A 26,885-nucleotide genomic window follows, 5' to 3' on the forward strand; every position below is an offset into this window, starting at 1 on the left:
GGCAGTGTGTTGTTTCTAAACATCAGATGATGCATGTTAATGGTTGATGGTGATCACTTACTTCAGCCAGTCCACATTGGCACGCCTAATTTCTTTAACAAGCTCAGATGTGTTGTAGAAAAAAAATATAGCTGAAAAAAAAGTCAAGCTCAATATGGTTTGCCATTTCTCTGGCCTAGCTTAGTCATTTTTAATGATCTGTCACAGATTTCAGTTCCATATTCCTTACGAGCACTTGCTGACAACAACAGATATGATTGCTGTCCTAGAGGTTGCCTGTCTCTGTTAGTCTTTCAGTGTTCAAGGACCCCTTTGACCGGTCGGTCACCTTCACAAACAGCTTCTTCTGATTGGCCAGGATGAGGTCAGGATGGGGCTTCTATCATGCTGTTGCCCATGTCGTGATGGGTGCTGTCCACAAGCCGGAAGGCCTCCATGAACTCGTTAATGTCGATGCTGCCGTCGTGGTTGAAGTCGATACTGTGGGCGAGGTCGACGATGGCCTCGTCACTGATCTCCATCTTCAGGTGAGAGCTCAGCAGCTTCCATGTTTGGCGGAACTCCTCGAAGGAGATCAGACCTGCAGAGAACGCGGCGGGCCATTCTAAGTCAATTTCATTCACTGATTTAGATTACTGGCTGTGTAATCTCACAGCATATAGTAAAGCTGCTTTGGTCGAACTAGAGCAGTCTACCTGTCTGATAATGACTCACCTGAGTTGTCGCTGTCAATAATACGGAAGATGGTCTCCAGATTGGAGTGGTGTTTGTAGAGTGTCTCCAGCACGTTCGTGTGTGCCAACTGTTGAAGGAGGATGATAACCGGATGTCCATTAGTACTAAGTTAGGCGAATCTATTGCAAGGCAAGTGGTCAGTTACAATTGAAGTTATTTTCCCATCATTTGTGACATTTACCCACTTCAAACAAGGTGTTGCAACAGTGTTGCCTGTCTATGTGGATATTGTAGCTCGAAATTATATTTGAGCGTTTAGGTCGGCCCTTGTAAGGAAGCATTGCACCAAATCAGTTCACTGCCGTGAAGAGGGTCGTGTCCTGTGTGTGTTCACCTCTTTGTTGGGCTGGTTGATGGCGAGTTCCTTGAACCAGCTGTGGTAGTCCAGCATGCCGTCCTGAGTGCTGCTCACCAGCTGAGAGCGCAGCACGCGCCACGGCAACGCCAGATGCAACACTGTCTCCATGGCAACAGCCCAGTCTTTCAGCGAGATCAGACCTGGGGAGAGAAACGACAACAATAACATTCTACCACCAGCAGGTGGAGTTGTGTGCCCTTAACCAATCGTACAACACTTAGGTCAGAACGCGACAGAGTCAGAGTGAAAACGTGTGTGTTATCTGCCCGCCCTTTAATTTTAATTCTAAAATGTTTTCTAAAATGCTGAGGGTTTTTTTTATTTGTGGAGGCTGTTGAGCGGCTGCTCCTGGTACCTGTGTTGTCTGGGTCGTATTGTTGGAAGACGCACATCAGATCAGACTTGTGAGCAAAGAACTGCTCCCTCAGCGCACGCAGAGCAGAACGCTCTGTCCTTCCCACACTGCACACAGAGCACAACACCAACAAGTTCTTAAACTCCACCAGCCAGTTCCCAAGTGTTTTGGGCTTGTGACTTTTCAAAGGAAATGGTGTTAAAGGTATATGCTGTATTATGTTAAAACCAGTCTAGTCTAAGGACATTCACAATGCAAAGTATCACTCAGTGCCTTGGGACTTCCCCCCCCCCCCCCCATTGCTCATGCATGAGGACACATTCACAACATTTGCTTTATGCCAAAAGCATCATGGCTCTGGTAGCTGTCACTTTTGTTATTCCCATACTGGTACTGAACTGTCCTTGAGTCTTTACCTTTGCCTCAGTGTTAGGTCCCTTGTGGTGCGAGTGGCCTGGTACTGGATTACAAGGGGAATCAGGTCTGGGCCCAGTCTAATGTAGGCTCCGCGATTACTCCCTTCTTCATAGTAGTTGGAGGCAGAGAATATGGTCAGGACCTTGGAAGACACCGGACACAAGGTATGATTTATTTTAGTAAATTTGATTAAATATGATTTTTAGTAAATTTGATTAAATATGATTTATTTTTGTCTCACTGTAACATGACAATATATATAAAAAAAAACCCTGTCTATTTCTGAGACGTAAAATACAGCTGTATAAGTTGTATAAGAGGATGGACATGTAATTGTTGAGTTGTGTGTTGTCTGCGTTGATAAGCCGCTGAAAAAGTAGCTCGCCGCTTTACAGTTTGGACAGATGTATGCAGCAATGTAACATGAGGATCAGCCTGACATTAGTAGAGCCACAGCATCAAACTGCAGAACCCTGCGTTCACAATGGCCACTACCACTGCAGTATGTAGTGCTGACCCAGATGTGTCCTCAGGGTGTCCTGGAAAGAGTGATGGAACCCCTGCTCTACTCACTCGGCGGTTGTGGCAGAACTCGTAGCCCTCCTGCTTGCACTCGTGGGAGCGGATGAGCAGCTGCAGGTGGTGTCTGTTGAGCACCTCCTCGGTCACGTCGGGGCCCCAGTAGCAGCCGCCGCCCCGCACCTCGTTGGGAACGCAGCCGTCCAGCGACATGGGGTCACTCCACAGCAAGTCTACGAGCTGAACACACAGGTAGAGGGGTGTGGATGACTATGTGTCTTGAGGACCACAAATATTTCTTTATATATATACATATATATAGTATATATATATATTGTATATATATATATATGTGTGTGTGTGTGTGTTTGTACACATATACACACACAGACCTCTATGCAATATGGCATACTTCTATAATACTAGAAGATTGATGTTCACAAAGGAATTCTACCTGTTCTCTCTCCCTTATGACTATGTGACAAACATGTTATCAAGATAACATAGTATATACTAGCACAATATGTTGTTTACTTATATACCATACAATCTAGAAAATGTATGTTCTTTGATTAGTTGAGTTGCTAGACTAAAAAGCAGAGCATAAAGGAATTCGGTCGTTACTCTAGTTCTCTCTGATAGGCCCTTTACTTACACCATGTACCTGGTACAGTACATGCTTCTACAACCCTGCTCTCACTCGCCTGTTTCCACTCCTCGGCGTCGGCCTCCACGGCCTCGGTGAGCTCGGCCTCGGAGCAGACGGAAGGGTCGTCGTCGCTGACGCTGAGGCCGGCCTGCCGCCGGCGCTCCTGCAGCTCCTCCTCCACGCCGCCGCCGCTGAAGGCCTGCAGGGAGCGGCGCTGCGACATGGAGCGGTGGAGGCTGGCCGACGGGCTGCTGTGGGTCAGGGAGCACACGCGCCGGCGCTCCACGCTCCCCAACGAGGCTCCCCCCGCTCCCCCCTCCTCCACCACCTCCGAGTCGTCGTCACACACCTTGGATTTGGCTAGATATCGCCGTTGTTTGGGGGGCTTCAGCGATGACAGGTACTTTGAGGAAAGAGAGGATAGGATGACCGATGTGATAAAAATGTGTAAGTGTCTAATTCCAAATAATAATAATAAAAAAGTTTTGTTCATTACAAGTTCATATAGAAAGAGGAGACTGAAATGTACATGTTAATGTACAAGTACATGTTTATATTCAGGAAAAGCATTAAATAATCTATTGTATCACTTTGTTTACATGGCATGAGTGGCTGTTATTCAAGTGCTTATAATGGGGAGCCAGTGTGTCTCGGCGAAGGTATTAATAGCATCAAGCAGTAAGAAGATTGTATCAGGAGACTTCTTGTCTTACTCTGTGTCTATCCATTTTGGCAATGATACTGAGGTCAGTGGTGTCGGAGATCCCCCCGTGCACAATCAGCACTTTCTGGTCAATCACAGTGGCCAGGGGCAGCCAGCTGAAGATCTTCTGGAGCAGTTTCAGGATCTTCTTGCCGTGGAGCTGTGGAGAGCAAAAATCATCCCCACTTCAGTCTGGAATAGGCAAACTAGGGCAGAGGCCATTAGGAATCTAGGCAATTCTGGGAAGAGGTTGGTGAAAAGTTGGCTCAACAGCCAATTAAAAACACCATTCCCTAATGTGCTTCTGCTGCTGCTACTGCTGTCCTACTGTTTTGCTGAGAAGAGTAATGGATGATAAGTGGAACAAAAGGGATCAGGGCCGTCGGTCAACAAGGTGTAATGAAGTCTTAAGAGGAGTAGTGTTTCACACCAATGTGTATGGTGCACTAAATTTAGCCACAGCAAAGATTAATCCTTTCATAAGTGTAGTGGTAGAAGCAATACCTTCTTCCCCCTCAGCAACATTAAACTCCGTCTCAATCTTCTCTCTCGCAAGTCAGCCTTTCCATGAGAGGCTCAGGCCATGCCTGGTCAGCACGGACGCTATTTAAGGCAACCTGACCCACAGAACTAGGCGAAAGGCCAGATAATCCCTTTAGCCAACAAGGGGAGTGACCCACATCCACACTCTAAATAGCCGTGATATAAGAGGTTGTGTATATACACACTAGGGTGGTGGGGCAGATTAGTTGACAGCTGTAGACCTGCTGTTACTGTTTGTTGTGGATTGAGAAAATGTGACCCCGGGTGTGGGTTGGAACAGAGGAGATACTCACCCTGTATTTCCCCAGAACTTCTTTGGTGAAGCCATACCTGGACAGAACACAAGAGTTTTACCAAAGATCCTTCATTACTTCATTTGACATAAGTTATTTTCTTAACAAATCCATACACTAAAAATTACACTATTCGGCTTGAAATGATCGGAAAAACGTACTGATTATGACAAAATATTCCAAAATACCGTCAACAAATCCAGAAAGCCATAATGACCAATTTATTGGTAACATTCCATAATTCTTCCATTGACATTAATGCAGCCAGGGCTTACTCTGGTCTGCATAAAAGGGGGATTCCCTCCCAACCCCCTTGCAATAATAGAACGCGGAAATGGTCGAACGTTGGGCCCTCTCGCTCCGCTTTAACCCTCTCTGGTTTTACCTCATCACTTTAAGCCAGACTGAACAAGATATGGATACCAAGATAGTTAATGTATTTCTTAATCTATAAACCAAATCCCCACTGAAAATCCCAGCATAGTGTACGTGAGACGTGCCTGTTTGATAATGCAGGTACTTAAAGGATGAGTCGATCTAAGTAGTTAACAATAGTGAAATGGAATATGAAAGTCTCGGATGTTCATACTGTATTGTGTCTTGTGAACATAGTTACCTGAGATTTACCATATGATCCTCATGGTTCCCTCGGTTCAAATAGACATCATTTGGATACAATAGCAGGAAAGCGAACAGAATCAAGAGAATCTCAATTGAATTCTTCCCTCGGTCCACGTAGTCTCCATTGAAGACATAAGATGTCTCCATGGAGGGCAGGCCATTCTGAAATAGGCAAGAGAGAAATGTAATTGATAGGGATGCACAATGATATCGGTAATAAGCCATCATAGTAAGATTAAATGGTCAATTCTAATACATGTCCCTTCAAGGAAATAAAAAAAAGATGTGTATACCGAATATGATCAGAAAACCAATATTATGCATTCCTAGTCATTGAGCCTTTAGCCCATTGCCCATTGCTGTGTCTTCTGTAGTTTATAAGAGATCGGCTTCACACACCTTATAGAATATCAAGAGCAGATCCTCCAGATGTCCATGCAGGTCTCCTGTCATGATGGAAAAGCAACCATCAATATAATTGATTGCCTCTTAAATATGATATAGTGCCTCTTTATGTATGGTACAAGTGATGTTATGGATACAACGCTCACCACAGATGGTTATTTCCTTGCTGTGGCAGGTGGACACGTGGTTTATGTTTGGCAGGAGTCGGAGCAGCTTCCATGTTTCCCCAAGAAGTTGGAGGACATAACGTGAGTGAAGCTGCTACTGGGAGAAAGATACACGGCAGAGGAGAAGGCTTGAGGCCAGCAATTTACAGAATATTCCATCATTGTGACATACGAAAAGATGAACACTGCTATTACAGAACATAATATGACATGCTATTGCTTTACATTCAACATGTGGTTTCATTTCCATAAACCTTAAGACTGCTGGTTTGGTGCAGACTCACTTGTTTGTTCCGAAATGCTTCCACCAGCTCCGTAACAATGCAAGTAGTCAAAGGGAATGTCAGGTGTGGTCCACAGTAGTCGTCTGGAATTTCAATGTTCTTATAATTGAAGTAGCGCTCCCACTCAATGTCTCGCAGCAAGTCGTTGTCCCTGAAGATGTGGGAGATGAGGTTTCCTGGTGCAGGAGAGAGGAGAGGTGCAGATTTGATGTAATCTGATATGGTGTTTGATCAACTTGAACTTCATTGCCTTGTTTGATTATGAACTTACTCTCAGTGCTGGCCGGGGTGAAGTGATCCATAAGGTAGGCAAAAAAATTGTACAGCTGCCAGGAGAAAAAGCTGTTTAAAAGTACTGTGATTTACTGTATACATTAGATATTTGGTGCTGTATTCCATAGAAGCATGTCTTAAATGCATACGCACTATATCTGTATTTATTACAAATAGCATTTGAGCATTTCCCAAACTTATTTATTACATCGTCTTACAATAGTGCTGATATTTGACACAAAAAAAAGGACAAAGTAATATGTGATAATGTGAATACACAGTTATGGCAGTTCTGAACCCATCTTCATTTGGTATCATGTAGTCATGTAATTTATTCAGCTACTCATGTATACACCTTGCAGGTTATGCAACTGTACTGTGTTATGACCAACATAATCATTTCTATTTTTTTTACGAAGCAGTGTATTCTTGGCATCAGATATATGAGGGTGCCTTCTCCACGCGTTTATCATCATGTTTATGTTTCAGCATTCCAAATCTGGGATCTGTCTGCACCTTTATCTGGTCCTGCTCTCCCGCGTATTCGATGGACTGGAAGATGTTCCAGGTGCAGCGGCGCCTCATCTCCAGCCGGGCCACATACTGACGGTACCAGCGCTGGATCAGCAGAGCCGACCTCATGGCTGTGGAGGCGAGAGGGGATGTGTGAGGACAGTGTGTGTGTGTGTGTGTGTGTGTGTGTGTGTGTGTGTGTGTGTGTGTGTGTGTGTGTGTGTGTGTGTGTGTGTGTGTGTGTGTGTGTGTGTGTGTGTGCACATAGGCATGTGTGGGAATACAGTATGTCTGTGTGTTTTTGTGGATGACTTATTTTGTAAAACGTTTTCCAGACTGGATGAGTGTAGGTTGAATGGTTTTCTATATTCTCTAATGGATTTCTATATCCTTCCAATACAATTACAGCCGTTAGGTCTATGAACTGGAGTCTCTACTCATATTTCACAGCTCTAAACTAATCCTGAATCTGAACTGGAACTACTCTCAAACTGAGAGGGCACTTACCTGTTGCAGCTTCATAACAGAAGGCGCAAAGTAAAGAAACAGTTCAGCACAAGTGAAATACTTATGCTACAGTGATGCATGAACACATTTGGTGTGACTTTTAATATGTATGAAAGTGATATTTCATGGGTAATTAAATCTTACCTGGAACTGAAAGGTGACCTGTAAACAAAACACACATGTCCCAGTGTTAACAAGATAATGATCGAAATTGTTGAGGACATTTAAAAAAAAATAATTCTATTATTAATAATAATTATATCCATTCTCTATGGACTGTATGACAACGACACAACGTTTTGAATGTTATTTTGTAGGTTTCTAAAAATGGAATGCAATGTTACCTCGGTCGCATTTTTTCAGTTGTAGCTGGTTTGATTTTGTGTTGCCACATCCCATTGCCTTTTGCACTGCAATAGAAAGCAACAAAGATGTGATGTTTAAACACAGACTAAAGTACTGTATGTGGTCTAATTAAATAAGTGCTTACCAGCGTACTAGTGTACATACCATTCACATATTAGGCAATATATTTCAATTGAATTCACAAAGATACACAGTGAAAGCCACAGTTACTCAATTCAAATGGATTCAACAAAAATGTCCTGTTTCTTTTGTTTTGACATGTGTGAGGCAGTTCTACATCTGCCACTGCTGACTTGGCAAAGGAAAACCAAGCCCAAATTCAGGCACAGACAAAAAGGTCTACACCCATACTCCCAGACGCCATTCCCACAATCACACAGATTATTTATTATTATTTTTTCTGTGTGCATAAAAACATGAAACCTCTGTTTACCCAACAGACTATCAGAAAATACAGATATTTATGGGTGGTTCAAGCATTTTCACAACAGACAGCATGAGGCTCCTCCTAAAACTGGACCCTGTTTTAGAGTCAACTTTGCTCTGAAGGGTTTATTTCAGGTCATTTCTTAATCCAGAGTTAATCATAGGCAAAGTGAACTAGTTCAGAGTTGTTCAGTTACTCTTAGTTATTTTAGGGGGAGTATTCATCTGTTGTGTTCTAATAAAAAGATTACTTTGTTACGACACCTCATATATGTGGCATTAAAGGGTTTTGTATGTGTGGCATTTAAGTATTTTTACTACATATAAACAATTACAGAGAGCATAGAGGTCATTATAAGATTCCGTGGAGTTTCCAGGAATCAGTCATGTACCATCGTTCAGTTCTGATATGGTAAACTCTACCAAGTACACTGTTACAGCAACTTCCAAGTCACTAAGATTAGATGTCAAAGAAGGTGTTTAAACTCACCTGGGCTGCAATTCCTTGCTTTTTTTCAGATCCTTAACAGAGATCCCATTTTACCATTTGTGTTTGTCAGCTTCAGGATTTTGGAGAGTATGATCCTCCAAGGGTTTGCTTGCTTGACATCATCCCGAACCTAAACTGTCGACTAACCTTTGATTTTAGTTTTACCTGGCCTTGTTTTAACACGAGTGACATATCCTTTTCGTTAGTCGTCTGAAGAGCAACTGTGGCCACAAAAGACTTTGTGCCGTAACGCACAGCACTTTGCTTTACGCACCTCTCTCTGTGCTAGTAGCTTTGTGTCTTTGGCAACCTTGTGGCTGCCGAATGAAAACAAGCTACAAGTGGATTAGGATTAGGCTAAGGTTTTGTGTAGGCTCACCTGCATCTGTGAATAGATGGATAAAGGTATCGGTAAAGGGCACAACGTGGCTTGTGCTTTTGGCAGGGACATATATTTGGGATAAGGACTCAATGGATCACTCTATCAGCTGAAAAATAACTCTACAGAAAAACACTTCACATTCATCCAACTCTAATGTGAAGCTTTTTTATCCTGAAGTTGTGCTTGCTTGAATGTACATGTTTCTGTTTAAAGTGGACCCTCTTCTTCTATAAAATGTGAAAACTACAGACTCTCACATCAGTGTGTGTTGTTGACATTCATATTATATGTCTGCCTTTCTGGGGTCCTACTGTAGTTGTCCAATTTATGTGAGTTTAACACCTGCACCACACACAATCACATCCCCAGTTGATTGTTAATCAAAAAAAGAATCTGGTTTGAGGTAGTCAACACCCTCCTTAAGAGAATGTTTGATGGGGCAGGTGTTTGAAACCTCCCCTCTAGCAATTTAGAGAGAGGCAGACTGCTCTCAAGGCCAATTTTGCAAACAGACAGTCATTTGTGGTGTTCAAAAGTTCATCTATTCAAATATTCACCCTTAATGTGACATTAACGGCAACATCTAACACATTATCAATGGGGATCAGTGAACTAAATAAGACAAATTCTCTATATTTGAAGGCACACCCCATGCTCCAGTTTATTCTTACTCTCCCTGCTCTGCCCTATCCATCACCGGCATTTTCAAATATAAGAAATATCCCAGGGATGAATATCCGTATCGAGGCCTTCAAAATACGTATGCTCCCTCATCTCATAATGTGGTCTGTTTTAGGCTACATTGTTATACATTCCTTCCTGTAGTTCTCTCTCTCTGTGTGTGTGCGTGTGCGTGTGCGTGTGCGTGTGTGTGTGTGTGTGTGCGTGTGCATATTTTGTGGCATTGATTACAAAAACATTCCTTCCTGTAGTTCTCTCTCTGTGTGTGCGTGTGCCTGTCCGTGTGTGTGTGCGTGTATTTTGTGGCATTGATTACATAAATATTGTAGTTATGAATGACAGTCTTAACAATCTGCTTTATTCCTCTGCTGTATATCATTTGGAGAGACTTACAGAAAGGCTACACCGGGCACGTACGTAGCAGAAGCGTTCTGTTCACGTTTCGTCTGCCACAACAATTAGCTCCCACTATAATCAATGGAATTGGCTATATCACAAGTGACCGTGTTACATGCATACGTTTAAAATAATTAGACCAGCCTTCTAAAACAGAGTGCTTCAGTTGCAGACCCAGTGTATCCCGTGAGCAGTTCATTTGAGGACACTGAATGATGAGCATGATCTTGATTTACACTTGAACCCCACATCAGCATTGATTGGATTTTTTTTAAAGGCATCATTCCATTCTTGTGTTTGGTTTTGCTGCTTTTCTGGAATCTTTGTCCTTGAGGGGCAGGTGCAAAGCACAAATATTATTTTCCGTCCTATCAGTGCGAGATTTGATGCTTTCATGTAGGGCCAGGGCTGCAGGGAGTTGATGGAAGTAGTCGGCCAAGCCCCCACGTCTAGTGTGTCTGTCTCTCCCAGGACTCATGAGTCCCCCCCCCCCCCCAACTATCCATACAAAGGCTGCTTCATTGGGAAGTCTCGGGGGCTGTCCAAGAGCCCTGTCATTTGGCCTTGTCTAAGGGAGGCTAGGTGAAACTGTACAGCATGAGGACCGGTTTGTGCCCCCATATGAACTTCAGTCACATCCTATTCTTAATCCTAATTCTTTAATATCATGTCAGGCCACTCTTTGTAGCAATAACAGCTTCAACTCCTTTGGGAAGGCTTTCCACAAGGTTTAGAAGTGTGTTCATGGGCATTTTTGACCATTCTTTCAGAAACGCATTTGCAAAGTGATGCACTGATGTTGGATGAGGAGACTGGCTCTCATTCTCCGCTCTAATTCAAAGGTGTTCTGTTGGGTTGAGGTCAGGACTCTCTGCAGGCCAGTCAAGTTTATCCACACCAAACTCTGTCATCCATGTCTTGATGGACCTTGCTTTGTGCACTGGTGCACAGTCATGTTGGAACAGGAAGGGGCCATCCCCGAGCTGGGCTTGGCCTCGTAGTTCCAGTGAAAAGAACTCTGAATGCTTCAGCATTTACCATGAGATTTTGGACAATTCCATACTCCCAACTTTGTGGGAAGTTATTAGATATCAAACCCTATGGATTAAGAATATAATGTGACTGAAGCTCATATGGGGGTCAAGGCAGGTGACCCAATACTTTTGGCAATATAGTGTATGCAGTAGGTGCTCATGATGATATCTAAATGATGCATCATCTGCATTATTCTTAAATGTTTTGTATTGTTTTATATTTATTTATTTATTTATATGTGTACGGTATTGTCTCTATGGACTTTTGTGTCTTGAATAAAGTTGAGATATATATATATATATATATATATGTATATATATATATATATATATATATATATTGATGTTCTTTGTTTTCCATTGGTTTTGTTTCCTACCACAGATTTTCAATTCAACTTTAATTTACAGACTGAGGTTAACACCGAGGTGGAAGTCTGATGGTTGAGTCCATCTCTTAATGTGCACGTGCTTGGGGACTGGATCACTGTCTTTACAGAAAGTTCACTGATCACAAGTTGGAATATACTCAACATGCGCTGGAATGGTATAGCAATCCCATGACATCAGACCCAAGGTCCAGACTGTGGTTATCATGGCAGGACAGGACAGATCCAGTACCATAACTGTGGAGGCCTGGTGGCATACAGTATATAGCAGGCTGCAGTGGCCTTCAAGGCCATGAACAGAAAATAGGAAGAGGGACTGGGCTGCTCAGGCTGTAACATGATCCACTATAACATTGTTTTTATGGTTTTATTCTAATTGTCTAAGCTATGGCCTTCACCAAAAACCTCAAATAGTTTTGTTGTGATTAATTCCCCCCCTCATAATTCATCAAGAAACCTTGAGCAGAACCCAACTTAATAGGGGGAGCCCATCTACTCCTGTCTGTCTGCAGTTCTGGACTGGACTGGAGGTAGAGAGTTGAGGAGTACTGTTAGGCCTGTGCACAGAGATAAGCGTTGAGGAGACTGAGCCTGGAGACGGGGGCTCTGTTCCAAACAGAAGTGACGAGTGGTGAGTGAAGAGTGCTCTCAGGGATGCTCTCCCTACTACAGTATATATATATATGGCTTTTTATGCTTTTAATTTGACAGGACAGAGAATAGAGAGACAGGAAGCGAGTGGGAGAGCTGGACGGGGTGGGATCAGAAAATGACCCGGGCCGGACTAGAACTCGGGTCCCTGTGGTAGTGTTTTGATGGTCCACAACGAATTCATTGATTTTTGCTCCAGTTTCATAGGGTAATCTTAAAAGTCTTTCATAGCAATACAAAGGTTTTAAGCCATGCTAAACAAGTGTCTGATTCTAGTGTCTGACATTTTCTCCTACCTGTACTATTCATTAAGAGCTTTTTTCCTTAGCCGTGTTTGCAACTTATTTTGAACAGTAACACACAGTACTGTGCAAAAGTCTTTGCGATGTTATGATGATCACATATATTTATCCATTTTCTTTATTAAATAGGCTACAACCATATACAGTATACAGGAAATACAGTACATGCACAGTACTGAAACACAAATATATGTAGGCCTACCTCTGGTTTTCGTCTAAAGTCTAAAGCACATAGCCCACCGCAATGAGTGTGCAGACACTTTCTGTCACTTGTTCTCCTTATAAGGCCTCCTGCACATAGGCACCGAGATGAGTGTGGCACATTCACATTCAACTACTTGGATTCCATTATTTTTCAATTCAACCCTGCACACCGCCACTAGACCCTTTTGCTGCCATGCAAGTTAGTTCAGGTCTATGTTTGATGCCATCACTCAGATGTTTATCAAATGTTTGGCAGTTGAAAATGTCAGTGCTAAAGTGACAGAAAGTGTCAGTCAGTGGCCGGTTAGTATTGAAGGAACACTTGGCTCCCGTTTAGTGCAAGTAGTGTCCACACACTGTACGTTTTTGACTGTTATTAGGGTGTCATCCAGATACTCTCAGTGCACTTTTCTGTTTTTGTGTTATCTGCACTATATACTTAAGTATTTGAAATGTGCAAGTACAGCCAGTGCGTATATGGGGAGTGTTATAATTGTTATAATGACCAATCTTGCTAAGAGAAAGCTCAGAACTGTCTGTTTCTGACACATTGGTGTATCTGCCAGCAACTTAGCGGGCTAGATATGCCTTACCTCATGTGCTCCTATTTTGTTGTTCTAGTCTCCACCCTCGCCTGTCTCCAATCATTACTTCACCTTGCCTCATCTTGTCTTGCTTGCATTTGGGTTTGACACTCTCCCAACAAAACCGTGACAATGGGCCTGTACAAAACAAATACATACTTAAATGGGCATACAGAAAAACACATATTGAAACATATTGTCAGTGTTAAAAAAATATTTTTCTAATATTTACATATTTTTTGAATTTATGAATTTGAATTAAGAATATTTATGAATATACAATTTGTGTATGGATGGTTATTATAACTAAAAAACGGTCCATTGTTAGGACAAACATGCAAGGTGATACAAAAAGTGAGAAGAACAATATTGAATAGGGACTAAATGATTTTACACATGGATTTAGATGCAATTAGATGTTTTGTTTTTTTTAGAGTTAGAGTTCTTGAGCTTTGCTGCTTTCATTTGATGCAATCCATCCTCAAATCGTCATAATGTCAAGCGCTAAGGGGGTCCATTGGCCATTTAATCCTTTATTCAGAGTGTCTAACCTAGTCCAGTTTAGAAGCTGGATAAAATCCATCAAAACAGCCCAAATGTTTCATTTCACTATTGAGAAAAACTCTTTTGTCCTGTTAAGAGTATCCAGTGAAACACCTGGCTGGAGAAAGTAGCTTATCATCTGGGGAGGTTACAACCATGCATGATATGTTGCTAACTTCCCTACGCCCGTCTTTCTCTTCTTTGTCTCCCGCCACCCTCCCTTGTTCCATCTCAGAGTTGTGAGACATGAAAACAATGTAGAGTATTTCAAGGACAACCTGGTGAATGTCCAGATAAAACGATTCCCAGGCCTTTACCAAACAACAGACATTCTCTTCCTTCCACTTAGCTTCCATTGGTTTTAGCAGCCTCTGCCTGAGCATCCCTGGACAGGGCAGTCACACTGCCGCTGCTGCAAACTGATCTATCACCTCTGAACATCTAGCAAAGCAGTGCTCTTCACCAGCTACAAGCCACCTGTTGCATAGCTACGACGGACTGATACAACAACATTGTAACTGAGGGACAAAACTGGAAAAAACACACAATATAATCATGTCCATGGTGATGATTATGCTGATTCTACTCTTGACCAGTCCACTGGGAAGGACATTTGTCATGGAACGGTCGGAGAAGGAAGTCGCTGATTCTGCCGTATCTGCATCATCTGTCCAAAGGAGCAGCAGGTGAGTTGCGGTCTCTGACATCAAATGCTAAAAGTTGGCCTGTATGTCCATTCCTAACAGTGCTGTAATTAGAGTGCCTATGAAGGACTCAAATAATTCTACTCGGGTGCAGTGGATTCTCTGACCTGAAATAATCTGTTGTATTTGTCCAGTTAAATAAAACTGTTTCTTGTGTCACAGTCAACCAACTGAAATAGACAGATGTTTTTTTCCACGTTTAACTATTGCATTACGCTTAGACAGATAACACACCTTCATTTTTTAGTTACATCATCAAATAGATTTAATTTAGTAGGCTACTTTTACATTAGCTTATAGCCTTAATAACACTTGTGTTACCTTTTCTTAGTAGAAATATACCGGCACAAGTTCTTTGGACATTCCTAAAACAAAACTCTATACAGGATATGCTGGGTTTTTTTTTGTGATTATTTTATGTATAACTAATACAAACAGAAAATAGGCCCTAGTGGTAAAATACAGGTTGTTTCTTCGAGGTTACAAATGTACTGCCTACTGCCAAAGAGTCAGGGTGGGAAGCGGTTTCTTTTTGGGTCAGCATGATCTTGCGCAATCACACCTGGTTATTGCTGCATGCTAAGCCAAGAGCATTTGGCCATTTTCCATGAAAACATTTTGTGTTACCATTTCGCACCATTTAAAAGGGAGTGTGTGAGCTCTGTAGACCATTGCCAATATGTTTTGCAATGCTAAGATTAATATTTTAAGATTAAGGTCTGTTTTATGTTGGATATTTTTTAGTGCTACTTCATTTGTCACTCTCGACTCGATGCAACACAAATCCAGGCACCCTCTTATTATTGAATGTCACTGATACTGATAATGTTGACATTTTTCAAATGTTTCAAGGTGAAGTTTAAAAATATGCTGTCACACTTTAGTTTAGAGAACGCACATTAGCCATTAAAATGTATAATAAAGTAATGTGTGTATGCATGTATTCGTGCTCAATAAGGTCTGTATTAGTTGTCGTTACACATTTGTTAAGTCTTTAGTCAACAATTTCTTATTCTTACTAAATAGGTGATTTATCTTAGGTAAATCCTTGACAAGCAACTAGTTGGTCTTGATAAGGCTATTGATATAGGGATTAGGATTTACCAGAATAAATGACATATTGGCTAAGAATAAGATATTGTTCAATAAAGACCTATTTTGTTGAGTACTAATACACACACATATTAGTTATGTATTAATGTGTTCCTTAAACTGAAGTGTTGTTTTACTTTGACAGTATTTTTGTGAAATCATGTTTGTGGATTACTCACAACACGTCTTAACAATACAGTTTAAGAAGCTATTTCATCTGCTGTCATTGTCACATTTTGTATATCTACCGAACTGATTCTTTGCTAAAGTTAATACCCAGGGGGCAAAACCCCCTTTGTTAGGGAAATCAGACATGGGCTGCTGTAAAAGGTTGTCATACAAAAATAAAATCTAGGGTGTCCCAGGATCACAACCTGGGTGGCCAACCCGGTCAATAAGCTGCTGTTTGTGTGTTATCGCCCTTTTTATGCCCCATTATAAGTCTATGGACGAATATATTATGGGGTGAATAGGGTAAAAATTTTAACAAATAGATATTCCCACAAAAATTTCTCAGATGATTATTTACATTAAGGCAATACTTTTTTGTATTGCAAGTTTTCTGAAATACTTTATACATTTATGTAGATGAACCATTATCAAATGAAATATGCACGGATTTGCATACATATAGCCTTGGGCTTGGGGGGCTTAAAGTGCACCTCTATCAACCAAACAAACTTTTGGTGAAAGGTCCGACTATGCTGAATATAAAAATGAATGTTAACATGGGACAATTTTGGGTTACACTAACATAAAGCTACATGGGTGTACATTGAGAATCCATGCATTACAATACAATGCAAATACTATAGAGAGATTCATTGTCAAATGTTGTGGAAGAAGGTGAGACTTGTCTCAGCACATATTAAATCATATCTACAGGGTTTAAGATCCTAGAAAATATATAGGTTAGGCTCAGCCTAGGCTGTTTCTTACTGTATTTACCCATAAGGTACAGGCCAAACTTTTCTATTGCGTACATTTAAGTGTATGATGCCTCATTTACATATTTGTGCATGATATTTAAAAAACTTGCAATACAAAAAAGTATTGCCTTAATGTAAATAATCATCTGAGAAATTTCTGTGGGGATATCTATTTGTTAAAAATTTTACCCTATTCACCCCATAATATATTCGTCCATAGACTTATAATGGGGCATAAAAAGGGCGATAACACACAAACAGCAGCTTATTGACCGGGTTGGCCACCCAGGTTGTGATCCTGGGACACCCTAGATTTTATTTTTGCATGACAACCTTTTACAGCAGCCCATGTCTGTAAAACACCCTTTGCCCCCTGGGTATAAAGTTAAAGTTGACTGAGACTTAGCCCACTCTTTCATCCAAAGCGACTCGCAACAGTGAGGGTCAACCGATTGTCAGGTGGTGACATTGACGTTGCTCAACCAAGTCTTCACATTTTACTGATGTGCATTTGCTGTACGCCTAATTCCACATAAGGTGGTGCTAGTCTAACAGTCTAACATCTGTGATGTGATGTGTGTGCTTGTTGCGTAGGTGCCAGAGGGTATCACTGCAGACCATCCGCGAGAGCCTCCTGCAGGGGCTGAACCTCCAGCAGGAGCCCCAACCTCAGAGCAGCTGGATGGCAGAGCTGAGGGAGCAGTGGAAGGCTGCCTTGAAAGCCAGTGGCCACTCAAGTGCCCCCATTCAGTCTCCTCTACCAATGACAGGTACCTCAGCAGAGACAGCTCATTTAGTTTGCTATGATTAAAAAGTATTGTAATAGGATCAGGTTTTTTTTTATGTCATTTTAAAATATTTCTTGAAAGACTTGTTAAATGTTAAATGTTGACATTACAGGCAATGGACAACACCCTGATGCTCCTGCCACAGAACTGCAGTGCTGCATGCTCTCCTCACAGGTCTTCATCAAAGGTGAGAAGCCACAGACACTCCCACTTTGTAATTGTCGGCTCGTTCGATGGTTTGAATAGCTACTCAATGAATAGGCTATCCTATTCAACGTTTAACTTTTGTTGTTGCATTTTTTTTCTTCCACAATTTTCCCTCCTGCTCTTCAGATTTGGGCTGGGAGAACTGGGTCATCTACCCAGAGAGCTTCACCTTCACCCAGTGCAGTGCTTGCATCCCGCAGCCCAAGCCCAGTGAGCCCCTGTGCCCAAGTGCCCCCACCGCTGGCGCAACTCCACAGGTAGGCTACTGTACTTCACACATGCACCTCTGCCTCTCTGCCCATCACTAAACTCTGTCCATGGGGTTCATCCGGTCCCTTTCCACAGGCGTATACAGTACAATCAAGCACCTAGATTATGATTGCAGACTGCATAGTGCTTTATTAATACACCTGTGAAAAAGTACCTGATGAAACCCATGGATATCCACGCTCTGCAGAGTGACCTAATGAATTAGACACATGCTAAAACATTTACTTCCACCAACAGTACCGAGAGGACATTTCTTTATAGATAGAAGCGGTGTTGAAGTGTTGAAGTGTCCAGAAATATTATATGTCTAACTGGCAGGACTGCCCCAAATGCCAGATGAGAAGACTTTGAACACTGTAATGCTGGCAAAAGAACTCTTTGACACTCTTTTTGTCAGGCATAAGGCACATAAGCAAACTTAACATGAACTTTAATACCAGGTTATCCATTCATAGAGCAGAGAAACTGGCCTGACTGTCGGGTCAGGTCAGCGTGTGCTTTAGTTCATTGCAAGTTTATGTGCAACTACAATAAACTTACATAGAAGAAAGTACCAGCAGAGAAATTTTAATGTAACAGCATGCTGTACACGGCAACATAAGATTGAAGTCTTTATTTTGCACGCCTCAGCTGTAGAGAGTGAGCAACTCCTTGGCATCACCGTCACATAGTGTGAAGCACAGGTTAATCACCTGTGAAGCACATAAGTGGTGGTCGAAAAAAGCATAACCCCTTCCATCGTAGACACCTGAATACATTTGGCATGAGGATAAAGTCCTTCAGGCTTTCTGGGGAACAACAGAGAGCATCCTGTCTGGTGGCATCTCTGCATTTGGGAGCTGCACTGCCAACAACCAAAAAGCACTGTGGAGAGTTGTGTAAACAGCCTAGAGCATGGATGTGAGCGGTCTCTGTACAGGACTTAAACAGCACACGACTTTGTCAGTAAAGTCCTCAGAATAATTCAATGTAATTAATTGTAATAGCCCTCAGAATAATTAAAGACCCCACTCATCCTAGCCACAGTACGTTGCAGCCTTCTGGAAAGGCTCTCTTCATGGTCTCTTCAGTTGTATATTTTCAAAAGCTCTTTTCTAGCTGTGTTTTCCAGGATCTCCCATTCATACCGTCAATTAAAATTCTAATGTAACCTTATTCCACACACAGGTGCCCTGCTGCCAACCAATTGCCCATGACATGGTGCCCTTCTTCTACTTGGATAAGAGCAGCACGCTGGTCATTTCCTCTGTGCCTATGACTCGCCAATGCGGCTGTGGACAAGGATCTGATTCTCATGCCCCTCGGCCATGAATCAACCATATATATCTTCCAAACCTTCAAACCTCTTTCCTGTTAGGCCAATGTGATCTCCGCATCATCAGTGAGAGAGGTACTGCATTAATAACAAGTAGACAGGCTGTAACTTTCTGTCTAGTTTTAGATATGTGGGCTGAGACTCTTATGTTTGATCCAAGTTATATACATGTATTTTAAGGTCATTATGATCATCTATCTACGGAGGTTATTTTTTTTTTACTGCTGCTGTCTGGTATTCTGGTCTTTGCAGAATCTTTTTTTTGGTAATCAAGTTCTAGGATTCTCTGTTTTTGGAAAATGAAATAGTACACCATGGAACACTTATATTTTAAAATAAGTGTGGAGACTAGATTAAATCTGCACATGTGCGTGCAGCTATTTTTTGGTCATATTTCATTCACCCGTAGCATGAGTCTGCCAGGGAGTGAGAAGATACAGCTACTAACTGTTCCTTGAAAAAATTTGAGCACTCTGTAGCCAGGCCAAACATTTTCTGTGTCTTGTTAACCCTCTAGGCACAGCAGTGAGGTCTATTAAAGGGAAAGCTGCTTTTAATTGGCGACAAACAGGGCTTTTCAGTATTGCTAAACAGTGTTGACTTAAATAGAAACCCATATTTGAAACTAGAGCAACCTATTTGAGGAAAAACATCCATATGTTACCACATAAGATTTTAACATTACAAGAATATCCACAGAGGGAGATAACTTCACAAAATGTGAAGTTTGCGTACATCACATTTCAGCTGTAAGACGGGTTGTAAAACCATGCTGTCACAAATATTTTTCAAAATGGTTTAACTTAGGAGCATTCTGTTCTACTTTGTTTGTTATGCTTGCACACCGTCAAAAACATTTTATTTTTAACATACTGGCTACTTTGTAATTTACTTTACTGAAGCAGTTCCCATGACCTCTGTATGCCTACACTGGTTATATTATGTCTTTGTAAGTTCTTGAATATCCCAGATCACATCGCTAGTATATGCACCCCTGGGTATGAAAAAACGTCTTGTTTACTTTTGAGGAACATGGTCTGCTTTAGACTAGTTTTTTCCCTCTAATGTGTATTTATGGTGTGCATTCATTCATCTTTTTATTTCTTTACTTTCAACTGTGTATTTAGCGCTTGATGACAAATGATTAATCACAAACACTAACAATTTCTTATTAGGTGATAGCTACTGTTTTTAAACACACAACATTATATGTTAACTTTGTATTAAATATATTTATATATTTGCATAACTTTTAATGAATAAAGACTGCATAAAAAAAATGTTATATGTTTGTCATCAGTTTATTTTTTATTTGGATTTTGCTCTGGTAAACAACATCTGTTTGTAAAAGCAGTTATTGTAAGAGATAGGGTATCCTCTCCTCACTCAGTTGAACATTATAGTCCTGCTTGTGTGGCTTTTAGTTTGAACTGGAGATATCTCTGGCGTTGTTCCATGGCATTTGTCATGGCTTGTGGCGCACTTGTGAACAGGGCACTGGCACTCCACAGCTTTCTAGTCTCTCTAAAGTTTTATCTTCCATTACTTGTCTTTTGAAGTCTAAAGAAATATGGCAGGACAGTTAAATCAACCTCTTTTTATGATGTGACATTACTCGGGGGAAAGAGTGAAGAAAAAAAAGCAAAGAGCTAAGGGGTCCTGCCCTCCCTCGCCTCGCTCATTTCTGAATTACTCTACTGTCGATGGGAAGCTGGGACAGAATGGCGGATTTATATTCTCTCTTGATTCGCGGTGGCATTTTGTCAACATTATTCATGATTACACTGGCTGTGGACAGGGCCGTGCTTTGTGCGGAGGACAGTCTCCTGGTGGAGAAGTCCAAAGATGTGGAAATACCATCGGAGTGTGTCACAAGCTGCACCGCACAGACGTATGGCAGAATGTTTCTGAGGCAGGACACAAAGACTGTCCGTTTCAAATGCTCTGACACAGGTGAGATTTTTTTAAAAACCTGCATGAAGTTAAACCTATCATATGAAGTTAAATAGTTTTATTGCAATATAATGTATTGCAATATCATTCAGCAAAATGTTTAATTAGCCAAAAATGAAATCAGATGCTTTGCAAAAATCAGTAAGATTGTGAGGAACTTGGTTATGGTTATGCTTGCTAATGTAGGTTATTTATTTTTCACATTATGAAATGCAATAGGTCAAAACAATGTATGATTCCCTGTTTATGAGGAGAAACAGCTTGTGGTCACAAAGCTTTGATGTGAAATAATTTCCCCCACAGGGGATAAAGGAGAGTACTGCTGGTCCACGCACATCAGCTGCAGAACAGGAGAGAGCTTGCTACAGGCTTATGTCATCTTGCCCATGCACAAGTCAACAATCAGTGGTGAATCACCGGGACTTCAAACCCCCTCGGCCACACACAAGAATCTGCTGAGACCTCACCGAGGACAAGTAGCACCTCTCGCTGATGAATGTGGCCTGTTCTATGATGTCATGGACTACTTCGGAGGGACAAAGCGGGAGCTAAATTTCTGTGTTAAGGTGGTGCCACACCACCTCGGGGACGGCCTGCGATGTCCACCGTTCCTTGTGACAGTTTGGCAAAACCAAAACCACTCCCCGGTCAACCATGGTGAAGGGTGACTGAGAATTTGGAATCTACTCAAGCCAGCTAGACAAACCTGAATAATCTTTGTGTTGCGTAATATGACATTTCCCTGTTCATGTCAAAGTGACCTGTAATATTTTACATAGCAGAGAATTTGAAGTTCAATGGCTAGTTGTATTGCATGCCTGCAGAATGCTAGGCCCATTTATAGTGGGATTAAACAACCATTTATACAAGGAATGTTAACTCTAACTTCTAATAGAAAAATCTAAAATGTAAAAAAAAGTGTGTTTAGAGTTAAGTGTTAAGTGTTTAGACAAGAGTCTTGGACAGACAATGGACTGAAAGACTTGTATCATAATATTCCATTTGAGATGGGTGGGTATTTGTTTTTCCAAATACTAGTCAGAGTTTGACTGACTTAGGAACGGCTTTTATATAGGAAAATTGGAATTTGGAAAAACTATACCTGAAGCTGCTAAGAATTTGTGTTATTGATAAATAAACATTTAATGTTTTTTTTGTTTTTTTAACTATCTACCTAATTTGTATGTTGAACCACATAAGGTGTGGTTTTCGTTGTTTGTACATCTCCACAATTAAATAGGAAAATCCTGTGTTCATGTTAAATCTAAGCAAGTTATTTTGTGATTTTTGGGGGGGAAATGCTGTGACTGAATGTCTCTACTACTACTGCTACTAACAAGCAAACGTAAATAAAACCATATCATTTTGTTTGTCATTTGGGATTTTCAGTTCAACCCAGGACTACCTAACTTTCCTTTGACTGAGCTGCCCTCTACTGTCTATACAGAGCACATCATCTTAAAATGCTATATCTTGTTTTTCCACAGGATGGAGCCCTTCTCTAAGAACAACACATAAGTCCTGCTGAGCAGTATAGAATATAATTAACCAAATCCATTTTTTTTAGTTTTGAGATCTCTCAGTAGTTTAGAGACATTGGTGCAGTGTTCTTTTGGTTCATTTGTTTTTTTTAAGGTGGAAAAAAATAGTCACTTGTGATGTGACCCAATGCCCATTATGAGTGGGCATTCTGTGGGGGGATTTGGATGAAGGAAAGGCATGTAGACGAGAGGACACAGAAGATGACAGACTAGCCACTACTCACTAGCCTAGTGACACTAGCACAGAGTGAATGAGAAACAGAGAGCAAAGATATATATACGTACATAAACTATCTTTGAGAGTGTGTGACTCATGTGGGTTAGGGAGCCAAACATCTGACAGTGTGTCCTCAGTGCATTTCCCAGATGTGTGCCTGTGTAAACAGTGCCCCACACCCCCCAACTCCCTCTTTGTGTCATATGGTGGGGAAGAGAGGGGAAACCTGGCACTGCAGAGAGTGTGCAGGCTCCCCTACTTTACAAGGTTAGAGTTACAGCCTCAGCTTTGCCAGTGGTGAAGTGAAATAGTTTCTGGCACCCTGTGATAAACCACCAGGGACTTGGGAAGCAGGCTGAAAGAAGATGTGGGATTACTAGACTATGGGATTCAATTTCTTTTTTTGTTTTTTTTGCCTTTCCGTTATACTTGCACACATTCGTTATAATTCTTCTACTGCCACACATAGCAAATGGCACTATACTAACTGGCTGTCTTCCATAAAATGGCCATCACATTGGAACCACCCCTCACAAACACACACAAACACACTACACCCCGCCCCCCTCCCCTCCCCTTTCTCTAGTGTTTGGCAGCCTGCCAATGGATCTGCGGAGAGAGTGTCCAGTGTCTGACCTTTCTCCTTGACTGAGTCACTGGGCGTATTAATGGCTGCACGTGTCTGTGCCCATGCTTGCTCTGACTGAGCTGTCCCCTCCTCAGCCAAACACAGGCTCACAGCCATCCACCAATCTGAGACACAGCCCACTGACATGTAGAGGAAAGCACGCAGCTGATTGGTCCTCTCAACCACCTGCTTTGATTCTGTTGCTGACAGGAAATATTATCATGCTCCCAAACAAACCACACAGGCACAAATTCCCAAACACATGGACACATTTGAGTGCACGCACACGCACGCCGTACGCACGCCGTACGCACGCCGTACGCACGCACGCACGCACGCACGCACGCACGCACGCACGCACGCACGCACGCACGCACACATCCGGATGTACTGTAGTGTGCTGCTCACATGCTTGTGGTGATTACTGTAGTTACTACACAAACGCTTTACTCCTTAAGCAATGGCAAGTAGCCTACTAAGCTGCACTAAAACCAAGAAACTCAATTACCACACTATCATCGATAGAGTAAAAACAAACATTTTTGCAGAGGCTACTCAGATGGGAACCTGCCTTGACCTCAGGAAGTTCCTGGAAATTTTTTGGACAACAAAAAAAAAGTTCAAATGTGGAAGAGCGGAAAAGGACCAGTACAAGCACAGACTGTGTCTAGAGCAGACGGTGGGAACAGGAAAGCCTTTTCTCCACTCACACACCCCACCATACCCCATACCACCAGTACTCTCTCTGTCTCACACACACACACACACACACACACACCATCCTGCAAGAGAATACTCAAGGCACACAGTGCGCAGCATGTTAAATTCAACACTCACTTTTTCGTGTGTGTTTGTGGGCTTCTGCTTCAGGCTTTATAAATAGAAAAAGGAGCACAATACAAATGTCTGAGGTCACATAACTTTGGCCAAAACAAAACGAAACAAAACAAAAAAAAACTGTTTTATTAGGAATTATAATTCCAACTCTATTTCATAATTCATCTAACTGAGGCACGGATAATTATGCTTAATTTTGAGCTTTAACTTTATGATTTACACTTTTTTATAATCTATCTTCATCACTCTAAGACACACGCTATAATTTTTCAACAATCTCCTATTTATGCACTTCAGTTCCAAAGCCTGTGTTGTTAACTAACACATGCCTCCATATGTTGCCTCTGTCTCCAGAACTGAACTCAGTTTCATGCCCTCCACCAGCCTCTGGTTTCATCTGGCAGTGAAATGGTCCTGCAGGAGCCCTCCTACCTACCCTGACGTTGCTATTTAACCCATCAGTGGGACACAGCGTTCTCCAGGGATGCAGACTAGGGAGCATGACTGGAACTAAGTTCAGGGAACCCTGTGGGAACTCATTGTACATAAGGATCGGTCCTTAAACCTGAACTAAGATATTGTAGTCTCTCTCTCTCTCTCTCTCTCTCTCTCTCTCTCTCTAACTGTTTCTCTCTGTAAACATGCACACAGAAGCAGAAACATTTATTTTAGTGTATCATATACCATTTTCCACAGTCGTTGTTTCTACCTTTTTATGGGTTGAGCCGTCATGCAGCAGAAATGATCTAATGAGAAAAGTCAACGGATCTGGCTCATGACTTGGTGATATCTCTCCCAAGAGGTAAGGTCGATGAATAATTACAATAAGCGTTTTAATATGAAAGAGCCAACCACAACAACAACAACAGACTACATAATGTATAGGCCTGCATTTCTAGCTACATGTATATCTCTTTTTGATCGTCCAAGTGGCCTTAAGACTGAAGGCCATAAATTTCATCTGTGCATACAAAATGTCCATTCACTTTGTACGGATGGGGGTTCACTGGGCTATTCTTGTGAACTTACTCTGACTTCAAAAATACCTGATACTTAATACCCCCTATCATAGCCCCTGGATGACTGGCCCTGCCACTGGTTGGCATGGTTTAATGTGTGCCAGGGTGTATTAGTGAGTAAGAGATAGTGTGATATGTCTGTGTCTGAGTAAGAGAGGGAGAGAGAGGGAGAGAGAGAGAGAAAGGGAGAAACAGACAGAATGGGTACCTGCCTTTCCAAGAGTCTAGGGTTTGCAGCTCTGTGGTAGGAGGTGAGGAGAGGTGGGCTTAAATGGCTGACTACTCATCAGAGTTGTATTCACACATCCCCAAAACAGGCCTGTGGATGAAGTAAGACATGAACTCAATTTGAGATTCTGCTCATGGACGAACATAATGAGGTTATAAAAGCGTAACATTCTCAAAACTTTAATGTTGAGAAAAAGCATGACAGCAAAGTAATACAAAACAGTTGTCCAAATATGCCGGTGGTCAGACATCTTTCCTGTTTTACCAACTAGGCCTATGCCATATTGATGTGGTTATGTTTCCTGTTGCACACAGTGACAATGACTGTACATGTCTGCATGGCAGTCATTTTATCAGTGGACTTTAACTGTGAGGAGTGGCTGCTTATCCACGATATTCCACAATATACCTACTGGATTTGTCTGTGGATAGTACGACTTACTTCACTACAGTGCATAAAATCAGTGCACCAAAACTGAAAGTTTGACTATGATAGGGCAATGTATGGATTGGACAGAATGCACAATTTCAGTCAAGAAATCTGAATCAAGATTGCAGAGCGCTGGTTACTAAATCATAGGTCTATATACTCCTGGGGCAGTGGAATTAGGCCTGACTTGCTGACTTTGTTTTCAACTGCTTTGTTATACAAATGTGTTTTCCAAAGGCCAATCTGAACAATAACCACTTTAACACCAAATCACAACAGTAATCCACTGGAAAATAGATCAAAACCTTCTCATCAGAAAGCTCAATTTTACACACAAGCTGCGTTTTAAAGACTCTCTTTCCAAGGTTTTGTTTCGATTACAGAATTAGAGTAAAATTACAAATATAATGTTGGCCTAGATCAGCCTATAAAACACCTCTGAAATTCAATGGCAGAAGAAAACAAGACAGCATGAGAGTTGTTGGCCCTTTAAACATCAAATCATGGCTGTCTTTCCCCTAAGAACTTTCTTCATTCTGTTACACATGCGTTTTCCATGATTCCATGACTTCTACATATATTTTCTGTAGATTGCCTTTTATTCCTTGACAAAAAGATGTCTCTTTCTAACTGACTCACGAAGAGTTTGCCAAGCTTGGTCAGAATAACATGTCCATAATAGGAACGATATGGCCGTACCATTCCCCTTGACAGGGGTGCTGATGTAAAAACTTATTTGTCAGAGTTACCGAATGACATTCTTAGTGACTGCGTTTCATCGTGGTTAATTAGGAGATCAACTATGCAGGTGTTGAAACTGTTGTCCTGACGTGCGTTTCGGTTTTGCGTTGGTTACGAGTCCAGTCTTTGAGAAGTGTAATCAGCGCACTAGAATCCACTAGATCCCCGGATGACTGGTGGAATAGAACAACCCACGGTG

General features: G+C 41.7%; 3 protein-coding genes across 3 annotated transcripts; 2 read left to right on the forward strand and 1 right to left on the reverse strand.

Annotated features, from left to right (window-relative positions):
* Nucleotides 1–9: 9 nt before the first annotated feature.
* Nucleotides 10–26,802, reverse strand: LOC134100884 (serine/threonine-protein phosphatase with EF-hands 2-like). Its single transcript, XM_062554362.1, has 20 exons — nt 26,695–26,802; nt 25,496–25,606; nt 13,254–13,382; nt 7,687–7,752; nt 7,487–7,504; nt 6,839–6,966; nt 6,321–6,375; nt 6,050–6,225; nt 5,745–5,859; nt 5,593–5,639; nt 5,189–5,355; nt 4,573–4,609; nt 3,747–3,896; nt 3,089–3,436; nt 2,439–2,624; nt 1,865–2,007; nt 1,449–1,555; nt 1,070–1,233; nt 715–802; nt 10–580 (listed from the first exon to the last, which is right to left on the reverse strand). The coding sequence occupies exons 4-20, from the start codon at nt 7,739–7,741 to the stop codon at nt 366–368; spliced, it is 2,199 nt and encodes a 732-aa protein (XP_062410346.1). The 5' UTR covers nt 7,742–7,752; nt 13,254–13,382; nt 25,496–25,606; nt 26,695–26,802; the 3' UTR covers nt 10–365.
* Nucleotides 14,105–20,364, forward strand: gsdf (gonadal somatic cell derived factor). The gene is made up of 5 exons (XM_062555036.1): nt 14,105–14,473; nt 17,107–17,282; nt 17,413–17,487; nt 17,634–17,764; nt 18,945–20,364. Exons 1-5 carry the CDS (start codon nt 14,343–14,345, stop codon nt 19,086–19,088), a joined length of 657 nt encoding a protein of 218 aa, XP_062411020.1. The 5' UTR covers nt 14,105–14,342; the 3' UTR covers nt 19,089–20,364.
* On the forward strand, nt 20,552–21,965 carry LOC134101068 (uncharacterized). Its single transcript, XM_062554634.1, has 2 exons — nt 20,552–21,045; nt 21,349–21,965. Exons 1-2 carry the CDS (start codon nt 20,796–20,798, stop codon nt 21,711–21,713), a joined length of 615 nt encoding a protein of 204 aa, XP_062410618.1. The 5' UTR covers nt 20,552–20,795; the 3' UTR covers nt 21,714–21,965.
* Nucleotides 26,803–26,885: the final 83 nt, after the last annotated feature.

Source organism: Sardina pilchardus, chromosome 14 (assembly GCF_963854185.1).
Source record: "Sardina pilchardus chromosome 14, fSarPil1.1, whole genome shotgun sequence".
Classification (NCBI taxonomy): Eukaryota; Metazoa; Chordata; class Actinopteri; order Clupeiformes; family Clupeidae; genus Sardina; species Sardina pilchardus.

Coding starts and splice junctions, on each gene's coding strand:
- LOC134100884 (XM_062554362.1), bottom strand. CDS start 7,741: ATGGGATGTGGCAACACAAAATCAAACCAGCTACAACTGAAAAAATGC. Junction 5,860..6,049: donor AAGCATTTCGGAACAAACAA/GTGAGTCTGCAC, acceptor TTCTCCCAGTAG/CAGCTTCACTCACGTTATGT. Junction 803..1,069: donor TCAACCAGCCCAACAAAGAG/GTGAACACACAC, acceptor CTCCTTCAACAG/TTGGCACACACGAACGTGCT.
- LOC134101068 (XM_062554634.1), top strand. CDS start 20,796: ATGGGAAGCTGGGACAGAATGGCGGATTTATATTCTCTCTTGATTCGC. Junction 21,046..21,348: donor TTTCAAATGCTCTGACACAG/GTGAGATTTTTT, acceptor TTTCCCCCACAG/GGGATAAAGGAGAGTACTGC.
- gsdf (XM_062555036.1), top strand. CDS start 14,343: ATGTCCATGGTGATGATTATGCTGATTCTACTCTTGACCAGTCCACTG. Junction 14,474..17,106: donor TCTGTCCAAAGGAGCAGCAG/GTGAGTTGCGGT, acceptor CTTGTTGCGTAG/GTGCCAGAGGGTATCACTGC. Junction 17,283..17,412: donor GTCTCCTCTACCAATGACAG/GTACCTCAGCAG, acceptor TTGACATTACAG/GCAATGGACAACACCCTGAT.